Here is a 19,524-nt window from a genome sequence, read left to right as displayed (position 1 = left end):
TCTGTCAGCTTACCAGAAAACACCAGAAAAAAAAAAAACAACAACAACAGAAAAATCACCCCAAATTTCATAAAATTCCCATGAAGTGAGAACTGTTGGTATGTAAGTGGAGGTGCACATAATGAACATTGTTCATAGTAGAAATAGGGTACAGTGAGACCAGAGAGAAGGAGCAACCTTATACAGCACTTATGCCACAGTGGGGTGTGAGGTTACAGATAAAGGGCCTGGAAGAAATACCTGAGAAAACATGACCATAGAAATGAGAGAGGTGTGTGCTGTTGCCTACCTATGTTTTAAAGTTTCTCAATTCATTGGCATTAAGAAATAAGATCAGCAAGTAGTCAAAAATAAGGGACTTGGCAACTGAGACGATAGAAATGCATAAAGGAAAAGGAATCAAATGTGCTGACTGGAAAAGCAGAAAGCTAGAGTTCCCTCAACTGAGAAAAAGAATAGGGTAGATTTAATTAGAAGGAGCTGAATTTATAAAGAACAGGAATTAAGGTTTAGAATAAGATAGAAGATAATAAAAGCAATGTTGCTCTAACCTCTCTGCACTGGGCAATATGGTAAGCACTGGCCACATGTGGCTATTTAAATTTAACTTAGAGTTAAAAATTCAGTTCCTTAGTCCTATTAGTTACATTTCAAATGCTCAATAGCCACATATGGTTAGTGGCTACCACACTGGATGCACAGATAGAGAACATTTCCGCATTTCAGGAAGTTGTCTATTGGACGATACTGTTCTAAGGACATTAAGATGAGTAGGAACGAAAAACGCAGAGAAAGAGATGAACGAGGAGGGATGGTGATTCATAAACTCCCTCCCCCACTTCTTGCTTAATGTCACTAGTTCTCACGTGACAACTAACATAGCCACTGTTCTGCAGCATCGGAGGTCTGCCACACCTCCTCCCCAGAAAGCTGCTGTAGACTTTGCTGCCTTAGGATGCTCTAGTCGGTTGGTACTGTGGAACAAGGCCTTGAGTTAAGGGTGGAGTCAGAACTGGGTGTGGGGAAGAGTCATTCCATGCATGAAGAGGGCCTGTGTACATCTTAGCAACATGCCCAGAATTCAGGGTGGATAAAACATTCACTGGCCCCTGGAAAGCTTGCAGGAGCAAGTCCTCTCACCTCCAGCGCCCAGTGAGTCTTTAGTCATTCATGGTCAGACAGGCCTACTACTAATACATTGCTCAGACTAAGTCATAGGTCGATACTTACGTTCTATCTTACTTGATGAATAAGAAATTTGGCCTGATCATCTCCTTTTATTTTATTTATTCACATCAACCAATTCCTATCATAAGCATTCTTATGCACAGCAAGTAAATACAGGGAGCCTATCTCCTTCCCTCTAAACTCCATGATGAATACCATGAAATTTCAAGTCAGTGTGGAGTAACCTTCTTTGCCACATACCTGCAGTGAAATGACAGCATTCTAGAGAACCTCTGACCCTCAGAGATATCCTTCCTTTCTGGGACAATTTTTAATACCTTTTGACCATAATTAACATCTTATCAGACAGATCTCTTTTTCCAGACTGCCATTTCGATCTCCATAGACTTCCTGCCACTCACAATATTTATACGAGACATTGCCAGGTGAAGAGGAGGTTACCCCAGAACACTTCCAAAGGCTTCCCTGTGAGAGTCATTATTTATTTTCACAGACTTCAGGGCTGCATTCAGTTTCCCGTTTGCATGTGTGGGCAACCTTTTCTCCAGTGTATTCCCTGTGCTCTAATTGGCTCACTATATAGATTCTTGGCTCTGGGCTCGGGAATCCTCATTGACTTTTAACCCACTTCACCTGAAGAACAGATTTCTGTGTTTCCATTAGTATTTCAGGCTCTGATCCTCATTTTTAAAATTATCAACGGGACTTTTTATTTTTTTTAATTAATTAATTTATTTATTTATTTTTGGCTATGTTGGGTCTTCGTTTCTGTGCGAGGGCTTTCTCTAGTTGCGGCCAGCGGGGTTCACTCTTCATCGCGGTGCGCGGGCCTCTCACTATCGCGGCCTCTCTTGTTGCGGAGCACAGGCTCCAGACGCGCAGGCTCAGTAGTTGTGGCTCACGGGCCTAGTTGCTCCACGGCATGTGGAATCTTCCCAGACCAGGGCTCGAACCCGTGTCCCCTGCATTAGCAGGCAGATTCTCAACCACTGCGCCACCAGGGAAGCCTGTCAACAGGACTTTAATTGGTGGTTTTGATTGTTTACTTTTAAGCTGGCTTAGTGATATTTTAAATTTTGTTTTACTGCATTTGAAGAGGACAGAAACTTAAAGAGAGAAAAATAATTGGGGAAAGAAGATATTCATTTAGAGAGAAAACAGAGACTTCCATAGACTTAGGCTGGTCACTTAAAAGGAATTGTGATTTATGCAAGGAACATTATAAGTATCACAGTTTTGCTTGTATGAACTAATGCTTTAAAAAAAAATCCTCACTTTTACATTAGCAAATTTTCTGTCTCTTAAAAAATAGCTTAGAAAATGACTGACTGTTTCCTAACGACCACTGAAATGGAAAGTTTATAATTTTCTACTGTGACCTGAAGATCTGGCAAGGAGCATGGGCCAGATAATCCTCTCTGAATAATATAAACTTCCAGACTCCACTTGCCTTTTTAACATTGGAAGAAGCTAAACAACCTGTAAATAAAGCATAGGGTGAAAAGTCCCTATCAGTTGTACGACTCTCCACACTTCTGATCATTTTAAATGCCTGCCACTGGAAACCTTCAATAAAGGAATGAATCTTCCATGCCTCACAAAGAGCTGCCTTTCGGCTAGAAGAGGGTGTGTCACCAAGCTTTTACCTGCGAGCAATGATGATCTTGTTAAGCACTGCAATGAGACCAGCCCAAGTTTTTAGGGTGGGGATCTAGACAGGTTATCCGCACCTTCAGACCTGCTCCCAGAGAAGAAAGAAACACCTCAAAGCCTGCACATCAGAACATCTACTGAGAAATTATTTTAAGCAGACACCAGCTGAGTGGGGGGAGGAAAAAGAACAGAGAAGAACAAACAAAACTCCCTTGGTCTTGGTTGTAAGAGAACCCAGCAGCAATGAACTGGCCCTTCTTCAGAACAGCTGCAGTGCTGTTCATTTTCCTGGTAAGTGGATCCTGTTAAAAACTTTCCACCATCATTTCATTGTAAACAAGTGAGGACTTTTAAGACAATGTTTTTTTATGTTACTTCCAACCTAAACCCGTTAAAGGTTTATGTTAATGATAAGGTGATTTTATAAACTAGATTTTTAAATAGTGTTTCTCTCCTTAATTGAAGACTCAAGATCATATTAATGCATCACATTAACTCATCATATCACATCTCTGACATCGAAGTCATTGCTAAGTCATGCCAGGAAAACCCTGAATTTGGGAAAGTCATATCACTACTTAATAGCTTTTGTTGTTCAAATTCTCTTTTGCAGGTGGGCTTTGAAAACTAATCTCACAGGTGTATCTTGATTTTTAACCTAGACATTTTCCCATACTTTTTATATCTTTGCTAGTAGATTCACTCTAATTTTTAAAACATAAAATTAGGATCCATACAAATTAAAATCATAGCTGTTTGTGCCTGGCTTCACCATCCAAACAATCTCAGCAGTTCCATATGTGGTTGGGGGTCCATATCACTAATATCAGAAGCCCCACACTGCTAAACTGTACCTTCATTTAAAACAACATTTTTTAATTTCAAAAAGAATGGCAGTACAGGAGATTTATAAATGACATAGTAGGTGAAGGAATGGCTATAATTAAGGAGTAAGTATAATTATTATGATACTGGTTCTTACTACTGGAAAGTCAGTAATGACTGTGACATAAAAGTTGTACATTTGATGATCAGAGAAATGTAACAGAATGCTTTATCATTGCCCCCCTACATGTTACTCGTCTTCTCTTTAGAGATAATTCTAAGGGCAACACCAGTGTGTTGCCTCAATTTCACTTATGTTGAAAAATTGAAAATCGTAGTCTCTCTCACAATAAGGTTAATATAATCCAAAGAGGCGAGTGTCAGGTAAATTGTCCTCCAGTCTGGCAAGATGTAGTGCTGTGGTGCATATGTGTCTCTACTTGCTTAATTTTTGAACTGGATTGTTGTGTTTCTATAACAAGGTAGATCTTTGATTCAACATATGCTGGTTAGCTTGAATTCACTTTTAATTGAGAGGCCATAACCAGTGAATTTAGTTATAAATGAGCATCAGTAAGCTGTAGCTGTAGTTCCAAACTGCCCTTCAAACATTAGCCTTATTCCATGGACGTGATCCTGAGGATCAGACGATATCATAATTTGGGACACAGCAGGGATTAATGAGCACCACAGAGTACGTCATTTGAACATAGGCGAGCTTGTTAATTATGCAATAATAAAATACTTTTATTTTTAATTTCATATAGATTTGATCCAATTAAGTCCTATTATAGTGTCAGTTGATTAAAGTTTATTCAGATGCTTATGTACTTTCATTGAATCTATACGATGCCTTCTTTTACTATTTTTATGATTATTTCTAACTGATTACATCCTATGAAATTCCTTTAAACAGCCAATTGTAACTAGTCGGTCTTCAGTACAACATATCATTTTATCAAAATCATGTATCCTCGTTGAACTTTCTTTGTAGAGAGATTTCTGGGCACTTGTACTTTATTTTCTGAGTCTGGATAGTTTTTGTTTGTTTATATGTAGATTGTTTGTTGCCATATTTTGCTTTGGAATCAATCATAAGTTTCTCATACACCTTATGAAAATTATTTCTCAAAGAACTTATTTTATAAAGACTTGAGATGTTTCATTTCATGTTATCGTAACATTTTTTGTAAAACATTTCACTTTCTGAGGTTTAGAAAATCACAACTTATTTTTACTACTGATTTTACCAGATGATTTGGATAAATGTCCTTTGGAGTTATCCAATCTATTTTTGCTTTAAAATACTTTTTTTCTGAAAATTAACCATCACTACAGCAAACTCTTCTTCTTACTTTTCTGCTAGCCTTATTCTGAATGTTTGCTTTTACCAATTAAAAAAAAAAAAGAAAGAAATCTATGTAAAGTCTTTATATTCTTCTCTGCTCAAAGTTGGTAAGTGAAAATCTAAATTAGGGAGCATATTTGGACAATTTTGAAGACCTTTAAGACATTTAAGCTGGTAGTATCTTTAATGCAAACCCACTGAGAGCTGGGCAAACGTATTTACAAGTATGTTGTGTAGTCTGCTCAATGTACCTTTAAGTGTTAGACCTTGTTCAAATTAATGGGTTAGATCAGGGAAAATAAAGCTGAAGAACCTGCTCTTACAGAGACCAAGACTGTCACACAACTATTCCATTATTTAGACAAGTTGGCTGGACAGACGATAGTTTGCAGCTGTTATAACACTGCAAGCCAAATAAATGTTATTGATGCTACATTTATTTTTCTTTCTTTTTTGTTTCCATGAGATTAGTGTGTGTGGCTGACAGGGGGCTGAGTGGTGGTTAGAATGAATTCTAGACCAGAAAACAATGTTACCTTTGCATCAAATATAAGAAATCTCTGTGAAGGGTTGTAACCGTGGTATGAGGTATGGCATGGTGACTGTGGGAAAGCAAAGTAGAACCAGTAGAATTTTTATAGTTCTATTGATTTCTAAAACTTACTTGCGACTTTACCAGGTCCAATCAGTCACCTCAAATCAATACAAATCTCAAGATGTCTTTTTCTATAAAAGCCAACTTCTGCAGCTTACACTCAAAGAACAAATAAACCTATCTTTATCTATTACCAGGATTGATTGGTTTTTCAGTTCATCATACCAGCCTAGCTTCTCTTCTTTCCATGGTTAATACTTCCTTTTAAAAAAAACCCTTCTGACCACTTGATAAACTAACTCCACAATTTGGACTTAGCTGAAATTATTAAGGATAAAGCAGGTGTTTTTAGAGTATTTCTCAGGACCAGTGCTAAAGTACACAGAATGTAATATATACTTTATTACATAGTTCATCAACTTAACGTGAACCAGTCATCTTAAATTTCCATAATTGTGTTCACTGATGCCTAAAGCAAGAGAAGGACTAACAAACTAGTACAGACCAAACAGAAGAGAAGCAAAAGAGAGGATTCTTTATGCTTTCTTGTGCACAGATTACAGTGAAACATATTATAGACATTAGAACTTCAGTAACATATTTTATAGAAAATGGAAGCAGCATTTCAGTTCGCCTGTTAAGTTTATAAATTGTATTTAAGCAAAATGATGATGCTCTTAAAAGCTTTGGAATTTCTCAGCAGATTTAAGATCAGCATGTTCTTTCACTTTTATGAAAATAGAGAGTACAAATTTGTCATCATTTAATTGGTTTGAGTTGCCACAGAGTAAAACATTTTGCTGTGTCTGATTTAGGTAATAGAAAAACCTAAAGAACTAGGAAATGCTAACTGGATAAATCTGAAGGCATGGCCCCTAAAGGACAAGATTTACCTACTTAACAAGGCGCATGAATCTAGAAAAATAACACTCTGTCTATAGCCAGAGCACTTAATTTCTGATAACTCTTTTCTCCACTACACATTCTTCAAGGACACTGTTGCTGAGGTTCCCCGTGTCCTAACAGGCATGGCCTAACACAGAAGCAGGATGCATGCTCAGTAATGCAGTTAAACTCACTATGCTTCCCTCAGTGAGGGAACATCCTTACAGAACACTGGGTCATGTCACCCTTGCTGGCTATGCTTGGCATGCAAGGTCCTTTAATGGACTTAGGCAAGTCAAAGTGGTTTAAATGCCATTGGTTGCTGATCCATACTCTCAGTTGGTCCATGAGCACAGGGCACAACCTTGTCTAAGGAAAAACCACATCTTCAGAAATTAATGGCTGCCTGCTGCTCATAAAACGACTTGACTGTAAGTTATTGGAGGGCAAGTTCTCTTCTGATTCACATTTGTATCCTTCACAGTGCCTTGCACCAGTGCAAGGTTGCTCCGTAGATGTCTAATTCACAAAGCAGAGGCATCAAAAGGGAATTTTTGGATAGTTTGTCTTTTTTTTTTTAAATAAATTTATTTATTATTTTTATTTATTTATTTATTTTTGGCTGTGTTGGGTCTTCGTTGCTGTGCGTGGGCTTTCTCTAGTTGCGGCGAGCAGGGGCTACTCTTTTTTTTTTGCAGGGGCTACTCTCGTTTGCGCGGGCTTCTCATTGCAGTGGCTTCTCTCGTTGTGGAGCACGGGCTCTAGGCACGTGGGCTTCAGTAGTTACAGCACGTGGGCTCAGTAGTCGTGGCACACGGGCTTAGTTGCTCCGTGGCATGTGGGATCTTCCCGGACCAGGGATCGAACCCTTGTCCGCTGCATTGGCAGGCGGATTCTCAACCACTGAGCCACCCGGGAAGCCCGGATAGTTTGTCTTTTTCTCCCCCTACACACGCCAAAAAAATCATCAGGGTATTAAACATGAAAATAATCACACTGAATTTCCCTAACATGTATTTTTATGATGCACTATTACATTTACATTTAATCTAAGGCTTACCGTAATAGTTTTAGGGCTTAAGCCCTTTGAAAGCCTTTTTTTATTTTTTATTTTTTATTTATTTATTTATTTATTTTGGCTGTGTTGGGTCTTCGTTTCTGTGCGAGGGCTTTCTCTAGTTGTGGCGAGCGGGGGCCACTCTTCATCGCGGTGCGCGAGCCTCTCACTATCGCGGCCTCTCTTGTTGCAGAGCACAGGCTCCAGACGCGCAGGCTCAGTAGTTGTGGCTCACGGGCCCAGTTGCTCCGCGGCATGTGGGATCTTCCCAGACCAGGGCCAGAACCCGTGTCCCCTGCATTGGCAGGCAGATTCTCAACCACTGCGCCACCAGGGAAGCCCCCTTTGAAAGTCTTAATCCAGCCTTGGGTCCACACCCAAGTATGGATATACATTTGATATGTATTTGTCAAATAAATAAATAAACCAATGAACAAATATGAGGAATGAGCTATCAAGGTGTTGTCAACTCCAGACTGATAGCTATTGTCCAAGTAATACAAAGGAAAGACAAAACAGGAGGTTTTTTAAAAGAAGCAAATTATTATATTTTAGCTTTATCTCAGGTTCATCCTTGTGATGTATACAACAGCTAAACACAGTAGAATTTGATGCTTAAAAAACTGTCAAGAGACTGTGGAAGACTACCTTACAATTATTAAATGCGAGAGGTTTTCCTTATAAAAATCACGTACTACGTTCAAGACCAGTTTTATTACATGCAAAGAAATGTAAACCTCAAAATCAAAAGAAATAACTAAAAATGAGTATAATTAGAGAGACATTGAAATTAGCATGCAATTTTGTGTCTTGTGGCTTTTTAAAAAAATATGTGGATTGGCTCCTAAAATAATGATTCAGGGAAGACCCATTGAGGATGCGCTTTAAGTGAATTATGCACTGCTTTCTTAGAATGTCTTAATTGGAAAGGGCTTTAGTCTCATATACAGATGAGGAAACTGAGGCACAGAATGGCTAAGTGACTCACCGCAACACCCATAGGCAGAGGTCAAGAGAGTTGAGATGTACTCAGCTTGACAACACTGTCTTCATCTCTAAGTGATTCTCTGTCACAATCTCCACAGACCATATTCCCAACTCATTTCAGAATCCAAACTAGTCCCCTAATTGCCCCCAAATAACCTTATCTTTATTCTAGGGACAAGGTCTAGATCTTGTCTAGAAGGATAGTGTCCTTCAACTTCCCTCTCCAATCAAGTGATTTTCATCTCCATCCTCTCTTCCCTACTCTCTGTCTTCAAAGTCTTTTCTTTCTGCCTATTCCCTCCCACTCTCCCCATCACAACATCTCCATCAAGGACTTTCATTCTGAACCTCTCTACTTTCAAATCAAAATTTCTTACTCTCCTCTTTCTCCTCCTTTAAAAACCCGTCTCCCTCTCCCAAAATATTTCCTTGGACACTACGTCTAATTCTACCATCACATATTTCTGTTTTTTATTTTTTTTTTAATCACCAAACTTCTTAGAAAAGTGACTATCTTTATGCCCTCTTGGGAATTCCCTGACTGTCCCGTGGTTAGGACTCCATGCTTCCACTGCAGGGGGCACGGGTTCGATCCCTAGTCAGGGAACTAAGATCCCACACGCCTCGCAGCACGGGCAAAAGAAAATAAAATGGTTTATGTCCTTTTCCCCTCCATCTTATTCCCCAGTTTCTTTCAGTCAGAAAGGGCCTGTTCCATCCAACTGAAAGCATCCTGTTCAAGGTCACAGAAAATCTCAGATTTCCTCAGGATTCACTCTGCTCAACTATTTCATATCTGATACAGTTCACACCCATCTGTCTTTCACTTTTCCCTTCCTTTGACATCCTTGACATCCAATGACATTTTCTTCCTATTTTTTTCAGCCACTTCTTCTTTTTTCTCTTTTTGTTTCTCGTTTCTTGTCATTGTTCCCAGTTATACAAATGTAGGGATTCCCCTAGTTTCATTCTAACCCACAGGCTGTTTCTTTGCTGTATTCTTGAGGGATTTCAAATTCTCCCATGATTTCAACTAACCTACCTGCAAAGATATTCCTCCATATATCAGTCTTGGACCACCACTGTTCACGGTGCTAAGTCATGTTTCAAACTGCTAAGCATCTTTGCTCAGGCCTTTTTCTAGCATCTCAAACTTGATGTGTTCTAACCAGCTAAATTCTGCTATGGCCTTGCTCCTGATCTGCCCGTTTAAAACTGCTGCCACCTGAGATTCTTCCCTCTCTTGACTCCCACATCCCATTGGTTCTCAAGGCCTGTCAATTTCAACCATGCAGTATCTCTCCCTTGATCTTGTCCCCTTCTGTTCCCATGGCCACTGCTCCTGTTCAGATCCTCACCTCTGGCCTGATTTCATGCAAAACACTCAGCTGCTGGTGGCCTGTAATCACTGACTCTTCCCACCACTCCCACCAATTGTTGGCAGAGTAATCTTTTAAACCCACAATTTTATCATGCCTTTACCGTGATCAAAAAACTTCCATATTTTCCTACTGCACACAGGGATTTGATGTCAGAACTGAAAAGGTAACTGTATAAAATTTAGTCTACCCCCATCATTTCACAAATGAGAAAACTAAAGCTCAGAGAACCGAGGAAGTACACTGAGAGTTTTCTGACTCTACCAAGTCCTCCTTTTATCTCATTGTTTTGCCTTTGAAAGTCCAAGAGGGACTTTGTTTCAGAGTTTTTTCTGGACTCTGAACAAATCACAATAAGGTTATGTCAACAAAACACATTTTAAAGCAGACTCGGCAGTTTTTTAATTACTAATCCAGTTGAGAGCCTGACACTGTGGTGAAACCTGCTTGGTCTTCTGCCTAAGTTGCTACTCATGGGAAAAAGAATGACCCAGCTCCATAAAGTTGCAAGGTTTCTTAGTCATCTGGCATAGTTCTCCAAAACAAACAGCAGGCACTGACTCTTCAGTGTGGAAAGGGAAGTACAAGACAGGTAACAGATCCATACACAACTCTGTAGCTAGGAAGAAATGGCTTCCAAACGGACAAATTAGATACACCCACACCCCAGTCCCACTCTCACAAACAAGAGGAAAAAGTGTTCATGAGTTCACAGGTAACAAGAAATACACATTTGCATTAACATCATTTCAATTCTGTGCCCAAGAAGGACTCTACAATAACATTTCAGTTACTTGTCCAAAGTAACTTGGATGATTTGGGCCATTTATTTTTCTACCCCCTCCCCTACCCCATAGTATTACTATTATTGTTGTTGTTATTATTGTATATAAGCCTTCCTAATTCACAAGGATATTATGAGATTAGATTAAAATCAGAATTATTTTGCATTCTCAAAGTTGTAATAATGTCAATTCTTTGTAGTATATTTTACTTAGTAATTTACTTGGAATAGGCTCTTATACTTTATTGTAAAACCCACACCTCAAGAACAAATTTAGGCTGAATCGTGTTGGATTGTATTTAGCCCTAAATTAATATCCAAACCTCAATTTCTTCATGTGTAAAATGGAGAGAATTATACTGTTGACCATATGTACTAATGAAGATTGAATGCACGGATTTCTCTAAACACATTGCCTAGTACTTAGCTATCATTCAGTGAACTGTAATGGTGATTAACGATAATGATTAACATTAAATAGATACCAGGAGTGTATAGTTCCTGTAATAAAAACATTATCTCCTTACACACTCATATTAACCATAAATACATATTTTCCTGAATTATCAATTATGGCAATTTTTAAAAATATGTACTTGGAGACTAAAATTTTGTTTTTCTTTAATGGTGAAATTGAAACTAACTGTAAAAAGTAATTTACTATATTTTGAAATTACTATTACTAGTATTTTTTATTTTTTATTTATTTTTTAATTTTTTTTTACTAGTATTTTTTAAACTGCAAACTATAATTTTCTTTTATCAACAGTCCAGATAAAGTCTAATTGTGATAACAGTTTTTGTAATTAACAATTCTGAAAAAAAAACAGATAAAGTTCAAAACTTCTTATTTAGGGAAAAATAAAAACTAAGAATTTACACTATCTTTAATTGATTCTAAATTAAATTTAAAATTTAATAAATGTAAACAAACCCTTCAAATCCACACCTAATTTTTATTTTTATTTTATTTTATTTTTTTTCACACCTAATTTTTAGATAGATATTTTACAATGTCTTAAGCATATTGATATATGAGACTTAATATGTAAGTGTGTGTGTTTTTAGAAATGCCTTTGTTTTTAGAGAAAAATAATTTAAATTATATGTATGATTTTCACTAGAAATCATATGTAAAGATCAAGGCCAGAGCTGAACCTAGGCTGAGCTCTGTTTGACTAGCTCACTTGTTTGACAGGGAAGTAGTTTAATGCAGGAGAAAAGACTAATGAAAGTTGCTTACACAGCAATTTCTCCCTACAGTCTTGTAATTTATTTTCATTGCTATGGAAGGATGCATTTATATCATCTGTTTTGTTTAGTGCCAACAATAAAATATCAAATATGAACTCATTTTTACATAAAGAAAATTGTTTTTATTTTAGAACTTTTTATTCTCATATTTCAAAGCAAATTAAAGATTTATCATCTTAAGATTTTCAAGAATACTAGAAAATCTTCCATCTAGAATTGGACAGTGAAAAAGCAAATATTCCAAAGCTTTCCTGATATTTTCTGCTTTATATCCTTTCTTTACTCCAAATTTTTTCTTCTGTTTCCATCTGTGGCTAGTCAGATCCCAAAACTATCATCAAATATTTTAGTATCATAACATGCTGTTGAATCACTAAATAGCATCTGAGTATCTCCAGCTTTTCAGGCACAAGATTTACTAAGAGGTCCTGAGTTCCCAACCCTCATTCTCCCTGGGTTCTAGCTTCAAATGTCCTAGCTCATATGATTACAAGTATCTGCATAGGCTAAGAATGAAAAAGAGGTTAACAATAAAAGTAATGAAAAGAAGAGCAAAATTGAAAGGTAAAAACCAAACATAAAGGAATCCTTGGCATTGTCATCAGAACTGGAGAGATAAACCAAATTCACCTGCTAATAACCCACAAGACTATTGCTTAATTTTTTTTTAAGCAGTGAGATAGCATGAATTACAAAGCATTCAATTAAAAATTAATTATGGTTATCTTATTTTTTATAGGTGGTGCTGGAAGTTAACAGTGAATTTCAAATCCAGGTAACATATAGCAAATTAATTTTTTCCAAATTAAAAATAAGAAAAATGGTTTGGGAGAAGCAACATATTTTCCAAAGAAAATTCATCCTTATAAGTAAAGTTAATGTTATGCTAAAATTAATAGATTACCAAAATTAACAATTTTCCCAATGAAACAGCCTCTCTTTCTGACATTATAATTACCCCATCCTCCAAAAGCTCCAGTGGAATGTGAATTATGAATAAAAGTTAATAGATACTATTACTTTATCCTGCCCACCCAAGGTCAGAGATTATAACACTAAAAATGGCACCATCAAGTGGCATTCCGTCAGGAGGCAAAAACGTGAGTGGATCAAGTTCGCTGCAGCCTGCCGTGAAGGTGAGGACAACTCAAAGAGGAACCCAATCGCCAAAGTAAGTATCAACCCCAAAGCATAAAATCAAAAATCAGAATGGATAGAGTTAAATTTTCAAAAGAACCTGTCTTTTAAATATTTTATGAACACATCTCACTGAGAAATTATTATACAGAACAAAACTATAGCCATTCAGATTATGAAAATTGAAGCCATTAAAAGTATAAATTAAGAAATTTAGGCACTTGGGTAAACAGTTAAACATTGACTCACCACACCGGTGAAATTAATATACATGATCATATGTCACCCCAAACTCTAGATGAAAACAATAGTGGTTTATACAATGAATTTAATGCTCAGCACATTCACAGGAACTATTTCAATGTGTGCTACTTCTGCCTCCTAATTTCTTAGAATTGAATTCCTACTTTTGGCTTTGTTATGAACATTCACCATGTACCCTGTTTCATACTCTCTTTTCCTTTTATTTTCCCTTTTCTTCCTTTTGCACACATGGGCTCACACACATGTGCGCACACACACACACGGAAACATATCCCCACACACAGATTCACACATACAAACATATATACACATATATACACAAATTTACACAGAGATTTCCCCATAAGATTGCTTAACAGTCATACAATTTTTTATTTCAAAGAGAGCCCTGGTTTCTCTAACCTTTCATTTGGGGTGGTCTTCTTACTTTTCTGCTAATACATCCTCCTCATTTTCAAAATTAAAATCTTCTACACAGAGTCAGATAACTCTTGTCACCTACATAAATCTACTTTAAACTTTCTTCTAAAACTTTACATTTAAAAAAATTTTTAATCAAAAGATAAAAGTTATGTAATAATATTGGTAAACTCCTTAAGACTGCAAGGAGTTCTCTACTCTAGCCCCAACGTTAGCACAGAGACTAAAAATAATACGATCCATTGTAAATGTTGAATGAATGAATGCATGAAAGATGACTGCATAGATTTAGATTTATTAGAGTGATATTTTACTTTTTTCTAATTTGGTAGAAACAGAAATTGAATTTCTTTTATTACATTGTCATTTACCATTGAAAATATAGAGCTGTTATTATTCCTCTTATCTAGGAAAATAATTCTCTATTTCCAGCATTTCTCAAAAGATAACAGATACTCACATTCAACAATTCTCAAGAAAGATAGCTGTCTTATATCAAACATAGCACTCTTGATTTGCACCCTGTAATGTTTTCACCTGTGCTCTTTCTGCAGATTCACTCAGATTGTGCTGCAAACCAGCAAGTTACATACCGCATCTCTGGAGTAGGAATTGATCAACCACCTTACGGAATCTTTGTTATTAATCAAAAAACTGGTGAAATTAATATAACATCCATAGTTGATCGAGAGGTCACCCCTTTTTTCATTGTAAGTGGGTGAATATGTATGTTCAGGCCTATATTATTTTTGAACTCTCTTAAGCTCAGATCATACTTGATTTGATTTCAATAGTCTCAATATTAGGCATTTTTGGTTGTCCCTTATTTCATGAGCATCTTATGACCCAAAACAAACAAAAGATTAAGAGAGAAAGGAGTGTTTGCTTAACTGCCTTAGCAAAAATGCTAACCTCTGGTCAGTCCCCAGTGTCAAGCTAAAGTGTTTGTTTGGAAGAGCAAGCACCTAACTTCTTTTACTTTAATTCAGTTGAGACTATCGATTCCTCTTAACTCCAATGCCAAATGATGATTCTGGAGCTCCTGATGGAGCCTTTCCTGAGTGAACATACTTTTTGATAAAATCACATTGCTCAAGCTCACCTGAGCTCAGAATGTGCCTTGGAGATAATTTAATTCACCCTTAACGAATCTCACTCTATTCTTTACAGTTACTGTGACAAAACTTCAAACCCTCCACCTCATTTCCACTTTATGAAGCTGACCTGTGACCAACTTCATTAAAAAGTCTGAGGCCCTTCATCACAAACTCCCACAATTAATTCTCTCTCCTCCAGTTCAGAAATGTTCTGAATTAAATCCAAACACGGGATCGATTTTCTTCTTTTTCTCAACAGCTTATCCCAAGAGCTATCTATTTTCCCATAATTACCTGTCCAAGAACCTTAATCAATCAACTTTGTTTTTTCATCTTTCTTCTGCTTGCTCCATTGGCTGTTAATCCATTTGCATCTATCATTAGGGTCAACACGTTAATACTTGAAAAATAAAAATACAGACATTTTTAAAACTTTCTTTGATCTTGTAACCTCTTCTATTCAAACCCCATAATTTTCCAAAATGCCTTCAAATAGTAATCCACGCTTGCAGGCTTTCACTCATACTGCTTTTCCGTATGCCTCAAACTACTTTAATTCCTTAGTCTTCTGTTCCAAGTCTGTATTCCTGCCTTGTCTCCCACAATGTTTCCCTGAAAACTCTAAATCAACATGCCAGCCTATTAGCTTTTCTTGATGCACAATGCACTTTTATATGAAAAATATCACATAGGCAAAATAGTATACATTACACTTACATACACCAAATAATAATATAAACACCCACATAGCCACACCTATCCCATGAATGCTATATTTCTCTGAAGCCCCCGTGTGACTCTCCTTTGTCACATTCTCAAGCCCCATAACCCCTATTCCTAATTCCAAACAACGAGGTTTCACCACTCCATTTCCTTCCTCACGTGAATCCCTTTGCTTGAAACACCCTGCCAATTCCCTGCTCCACCTGTTGAAATTTTCTTTGAAGATCTCTCAATCATTACATCCTCCTATGAAGTCACAGTAATTTTGTTCTTCCTTCGTGTAACTTATCATGTTACCTTTTCTCAAATGGGATTTTGAGTTAGTGTTTGCTTCCCCTTACTGATTATAAGTACTACTTGTGTCTACCTTCAAGTAGGAAATAGTATGTCTTACTGTTCTTTTAGTTTCCCACAATGCCTAGCATAGTGTTCAAAGAAAGCAAGAACTTAATAAATATGTGTTGCACCACGTAATTATTCCTCTTTTCTCTCCTAGATCTATTGTCGGGCTGTGAATTCACTGGGCCAAGATTTAGAGAGAATTCTTGAGCTCAGAGTCAGGGTTTTGGATGTAAATGACAACCCTCCGGTATTCTCTATGTCTACTTTTCTAGGACAAATAGAAGAAAATTCTAATGCCAGTAAGTCATCTACTTTATTAAGTAAACAAGACTATTTTGGCTTCCAGATCATTCTTAACAGCCAGACAACTAGAGGCTAAACTCTGTCAAGGTACTATATCACGAATGTAAAAGATAAGGTTGGAAAAGCATGTAGAACAGGAAGGCATGAGGAAATCTCCATAATGGCTTTCCCTTCAACTGTGGAAGCAGCTCCAACTGTCATACACAAGGAGCAACTCTAAAGTAATAGGAAACATTTTCTCACACACCAGCTCTGTAGTAGATTCCTAAGGAAAAAATCCAAAAGTACTTTGCATAGTGGTGACAGAGGCACTGGGAGAATTTAGCCTCCCAACCTGACTACTTTGAAGGGGAATCTCATCCATTTCTATTCATACTGCCTTTTTTTTTTTTTTTTTTTTTTAATTTTAACGACTCTAAAGTCACTCATAGAAATCACTCCCAGACAAGCTACTTGGTAGCCATAATCTTCAAGAGCTTTTCTTTGACAACAAATAAATGCAAAACAAACATTGTTTCCCCTTCCTATATATGATTTAGTAAATATGGGTTTTGTTTGTTTTTACTCAAGTCACTGATATTATGTATTTGAAATGGATTACAAACCTAATCCTCTTTGGTCCTCCATGTACAATATATTTAAAGATGACCATCTCAAGGAATGACAGTGGAGGGGCACCAGAAAATCTAGAAACTAGACCCAGTATTTACACAAGGGCTTTAAAAATCTAAATGCGCTATTTCTTCCTTATGGATTATTGTAAAAGGCAATATTTTAACTGCCAAATATTCAGTCACTTGGGCGGGATAGTATATTAACTGCTTAGTGTACCATTGAAGATTGTCCTAGGTATATTTTTAAAAAGCAGAGATAATGTCTTATTTGAATTCAAAACTTCAACTTACCATAGTTACTTTTAACTGTTAAGTGGTGTAATTTCTTGTAAGTTCAAATAATTCTTACATTTTAATTCTATTCGTTAAAATACTATACCTACAGTTTAAACTTTTAAAAATGCTGCTATAAGAATGATAAACCATTAGCCAGACTCATCAAGAAAAAAAGGGGGAAGACTCAAATCATCAGAATTAGGAATGAAAAGGGAGAAGTAACAACTGACACTGCAGAAATACAAAGGATCATGAGAGATTACTACAAGCAACTATAGGCCAATAAAATGGACAACCTGGAAGAAATGGACAAATTCTTCGAAAAGCACAACCTTCCGATACTGAACCAGGAAGAAATAGAAAATATGAACAGACCAACCACAAGCACTGAAATTGAAACTGTGATTAAAAATCTTCCAACAAACAAAAGCCCAGGACCAGATGGCTTCACAGGCGAATTCTATCAAACACTTAGAGAAGAGTTAAGACCTATCCTTCTCAAACTCTTCCAAAATATAGCAGAGAGAGGAAGACTCCCAAACTCATTCCACAAGTCCACCAGCACCCTGATACCAAAACCAGACAAAGATGTCACAAAGAAAGAAAACTACAGACCAATATCACTGATGAACATAGATGCAAAAATCCTCAACAAAATACTAACAAACAGAATCCAACAGCATGTTAGAAGGATCATACACCATAATCAAGTGTGATTTATCCCAGGAATGCAAGGATTCTTCAATATATGCAAATCAGTCAATGTGATACACCATATTAACAAATTGAAGGAGAAAAACCATATGATCATCTCAATAGATGCAGAGAAAGCTTTTGACAAAATTCAACACCCATTTATGATAAAAACTCTCCAGAAAGTAGACACAGAGGGAACTTTCCTCAACATAATTAAGGCCATATATGACAAACCCACAGCCAACATCGTTCTCATTGGTGAAAAACTGAAACCATTTCCTCTAAGATCAGGAACAAGACAAGGTTGCCCACTCTCACCACTATTATTCAACATGGTTTTGGAAGTTTTAGCCACAGCAACCAGAGAAGAAAAAGAAATAAAAGGAATCCAAATCGGAAAAGAAGAAGTAAAACTGTCACTGTTTGCAGATGACACGATGCTCTACCTAGAGAATCCTAAAGATGCTACCAGAAAACTACTAGAGCTAATCAACGAATTTTGTGGAGTAGCAGGATACAAAATTAATGCACAGAAATCTCTTGCATTCCTATACACTAACAATGAAAGATCAGAAAGAGAAATTAAGGAAACAATCCCATTTACCATTGCAACAAAAAGAATAAAATACCTAGGAATAAACTTACCTAAGGAGGCAAAAGACCGGTATTCAGAAAACTATAAAACACTGATGAAAGAAATCAAAGATAACATAAACACATGGAGTGATATACCATGCTTCTGGATTGGAAGAATCACTATTGTGAAAATGACTATACTACCGAAAGCAATCTACAGACTCAATGCAATCCCTATCAAACTACCAATGACATTTTTCACAGAACTAGAACAAAAAATTTCACAATTTGTATGGAAACACAAAAGACCCCTAATAGCCAAAACAATCTTGAGAAAGAAAAATGGAGCTGGAGGAATCAGGTTCCTTGACTTCAGACTATACTACAAAGCTACAGTAATCAAGACAGTATGGTACTGGCACAAAAACAGAAATATAGATCAATGGAACAGGATAGAAAGCCCAGAGATAAACCCACACACATATGATCACCTTATCTTTGATAAAGGAGGCAAGAATATGCAATGGAGAAAAGACAGCCTCTTCAATAAATGGTGCTGGGAAAACTGGACAGCTATATGGAAAAGAATGAAATTAGAACACTCCATTACACCATACACAATAATAAACTCAAAATGGATTAAAGACCTAAATGTAAATCCAGACACTATAATACTCGTAGAGGAAAACATAGGCAGAACACTCTATGACATAAATTACCGCAAGATCCTTTTTGACCCACGTCCTAGCGAAATGGCTATTAAAACAAAAATAAACAAATGGGACCTAATGAAACTTAAAAGCTTTTGCACAGCAAAGGAAACCATAAACAAGACAAAAAGACAACCCTCAGAATGGGAGAAAATATTTGCTAACAAAGCAACTGACAAAGGATTAATCTTCAAAATATACAAGTAGGTCAGGCAGCTCAATATAAAAAAAACAAGCAACCCAATCCAAAAACGGGCAGAAGACCTAAATAGACATTTCTCCAAAGAAGATATACAGATTGCCAACAAACACAGGAAAAGATATTCAACATCACTAATCTTTAGAGAAATGCAAATCAAAACTACAATGAGGTATCACCTCACACCAGTCAGAATGGCCATAATAAAAAAT

General features: G+C 36.8%; 1 protein-coding gene across 13 annotated transcripts in view; it reads left to right on the top strand.

Moving 5' to 3' along the window:
* Positions 1-19,524, top strand: part of LOC309639137 (desmoglein-1-like) — an 888,370-nt gene that overhangs the window by 820,676 nt on the left and 48,170 nt on the right. For 11 of the 13 annotated variants that reach the window (XM_082415988.1, XM_082415992.1, XM_082415989.1 and 8 more), the window contains 4 exons: positions 12,695-12,730; positions 12,995-13,126; positions 14,331-14,486; positions 16,093-16,237. In XM_082415988.1, coding sequence (XP_082272114.1) covers positions 12,695-12,730; positions 12,995-13,126; positions 14,331-14,486; positions 16,093-16,237 — 469 coding nt within the window. Of the gene's footprint in view, positions 1-2,500; positions 3,133-12,694; positions 12,731-12,994; positions 13,127-14,330; positions 14,487-16,092; positions 16,238-19,524 lie in introns of those variants that run through there. The other 2 variants (XM_082415987.1, XM_082415995.1) reach the window with 2 other exon arrangements.

Source organism: Balaenoptera physalus (genome assembly GCF_965194825.1).
Source record: "Balaenoptera physalus genome assembly, chromosome: 12".
Lineage (NCBI taxonomy): Eukaryota > Metazoa > Chordata > Mammalia > Artiodactyla > Balaenopteridae > Balaenoptera > Balaenoptera physalus.
The sequence above is the reverse complement of the archived record's forward strand: the minus strand, read 5'-3'. Positions and strand labels throughout refer to the sequence as shown.